The sequence below is a fragment of the Babylonia areolata genome, chromosome 21 (assembly GCF_041734735.1).
Source record: "Babylonia areolata isolate BAREFJ2019XMU chromosome 21, ASM4173473v1, whole genome shotgun sequence".
NCBI classification, from domain to species: domain Eukaryota; kingdom Metazoa; phylum Mollusca; class Gastropoda; order Neogastropoda; family Buccinidae; genus Babylonia; species Babylonia areolata.
In genome coordinates this window covers 33,132,659-33,135,158 of record NC_134896.1, presented here as the reverse complement: position 1 = coordinate 33,135,158, position 2,500 = coordinate 33,132,659, and the positions used below count along the sequence as shown (strand labels likewise).

Sequence of the window (2,500 nt, the reverse complement as noted above, 5' to 3'; positions counted from 1 at the left end):
CGTTTCTCTCTGATGTCCCTGATCAAATTTACACTTCCTTACAGGCTACACATTTCTTATTTCATCAGGTCAGGAAGTCTGTCACAAGCTGCACTATCAAAACAAATACAAAGCTTCTTTTTCACAAATAAGGTAATGAAAACTTAGGATTAAGTATTGTAACTTATTTAATCCTTTTCTGACGGACTATGCATGAACAAAATTTTACAGAAATTCTGATATAGCACTATGATTCATTTAGGACTTACTCAGAAACATATCTTTTTTTTCCAATCAACTCTAACCACCCTACCCAACATTGTCTTATATGTCTGTTTAGAATCATATCTATCTATCTATATGAGTGTCTGTGTGTGTGTGTGTGTGTGTGTGTGTGTGTGTGCGTGTGTGTGCATGTGTGTAACTGTGAGGGTTAGGGTAAGGAGGGTAAGGGCAAGAGTGAGGGAGAGTGAACGAAGACAGTCAAGCATGTTTTGTACTTCTTAATACTCTGAGCGGACTGGCTGCAAATACAGTGCAATACACAAGTGCCCCTTATCATGCCAGGTTTAACCCCTTGACTGCTGCTGCTGAGTAATAGAGTATGCTCATCAACGAAGAGCCGTGGTCTCACTGTCAGGATCTAAGACATCAATATTGATTTGGGGGGATTCTTCATCTTCATTATACATCATTTTCATTCAAAAAAAACCAAACAATCACACCTTCTAATGGTACACAAAAAATAGTAGCTGCTCTTAAAATTCATGCCACACTGATCTCATTTCATTGAGGTTAAGCACTCAAGGACTTTAAGAGTTGCTTCCCTTCAACAGTGATCACTCTCCCACTGTTAGCATTTTGTTTGAAGATTTGGAATAAATTATCACAAAATGGAAAACAAATGGAAAACAAATGGAATTATGTCCAGTGTGAGTGTTCTTTCTGTCTTAAACATCTTTCACTTTGACTAGTTTGAGTGATATTAGACATGTCATGTGTGTGTGTGTTTGTGTGTAGAAGATGAGAACGTGGTGGGGGATGGTAGTAAAAGGGGGATGTGCAGAGAAATGATAAACTGGAACAACAGAAGCAACAATTCATAAAAATCTGTGAAACAGCAATTAAAAACATTAAAAAAAATTTTAAAAACAGGTGCGTGTGTGCACGTGCATGTGCGTGGATGTGTAAGTGTGTGCATGCAGCATTTTTTTCCATGCCATTGTTACATGAAGTTGAAGATCATGAAATACAGTTCTCAACATGATTGTGTATCCTAGAGATCCATTCATGATTGTGAAGGTGACGCTCGACAGAAATGAAATTCCAGCTGTATACTTCCATGAAAACTTGACTAATCTTTTTTCGGCACATTTGTCCAGTGGTTTATCTCACACACACACACACACAGACACAAAAACTGCTCACATTGATTTAATGACTGTGAAACTGAAGAATTATTTTGTGTGTGGACAAACAGCAGACAGAGACTGAGAGAGCCAGAGACAGATGAAGTGGTAGAGAGAGAGTACAAGGTGAAGAAACAGAAAGAGAGAGAGGGGCATAGAAAGAGTTAACAAATATGTGTACATGTGTGTGCTTGCATGCATGCATGTGTGTTGGACAGATTCTTCACTGTAGTTTCTGCAGTTTATTTACTATAAATATATTTCCTGTACTCACTTTGCAGGCCCTGGATGACATTCTGAATGCCACCACCTCCGTTCCCGCTGGCTGCCATGCCTCTGCCTAATCCACGTGGGGAGTCAGGTGTGGACGTGGTACCGTCGCTTTGAGAACTGCCAGACCCACGACGATCCATCCCCGAAATGTTCTGGGTCGCACAGCAAGAAACACTTCAGGTCTCCAGGGGGAAAGGCTTGTTCAATTGGAAAGTTTGTCCCGTCACATGGGTATCGACATTATCACTGTCTTCGTACCCACCAAAACAACGCTGGTCTAGATGACGTCACATGGTCCCGGGTATGTACAGACAACTGGCACCTAAATCCCAGCAGCATCTAAAAACAGACGTGGTTTGGACACATCAGTAAAGAACAGAGTCTGTTGTTTGTTTCTGAAAACTGACATGATTGGGATAGTTGTTTGTTTCTGAAAACAGACATGACTGAGACAGATCAGTAATAAACAGAGTTTGTTGGGTTTTTTTAATCAGATTTGCTGTGCACAATATTCAAAATACCAGTAGTGGTATTAAGCCTGAATACAATTTTAATTTACAAACTCTAAATTTTTTTCCAACTGTCCAGGACTTTTGATTATTAGTTGCAATCACAGCAAGTGAAATCTAACCCACTGGTTCCTCTGTCCAAATAGAATTTTCATTTTGTCCATTTAAACTCATCCATTCACATTTAAAGAAGACAATGAAAAACTCGAACAATCCTTTTATCCATTCAAACTCATCTATTCACACTAAAAGAAATCAGTGAAAAGTTCCAATTGCCCGTTAATATGACAGTGATTTGGAAATGTTTTCTATTGTCCAAATAAAGAAATT

At 39.0% G+C, this 2,500-nt stretch overlaps 1 protein-coding gene across 3 annotated transcripts in view; it reads right to left on the bottom strand.

The window, feature by feature from the left end:
• Window positions 1–2,500, bottom strand: part of LOC143295939 (muscle-specific protein 300 kDa-like) — a 341,276-nt gene that overhangs the window by 333,232 nt on the left and 5,544 nt on the right. For all 3 annotated transcript variants that reach the window (XM_076607634.1, XM_076607635.1, XM_076607636.1), the window contains exon 2: window positions 1,663–2,000. In XM_076607634.1, the coding sequence (XP_076463749.1) occupies window positions 1,663–1,801 (139 nt within the window). In that variant the 5' untranslated portion in view covers window positions 1,802–2,000. The remainder of the gene's footprint in view (window positions 1–1,662; window positions 2,001–2,500) is intronic.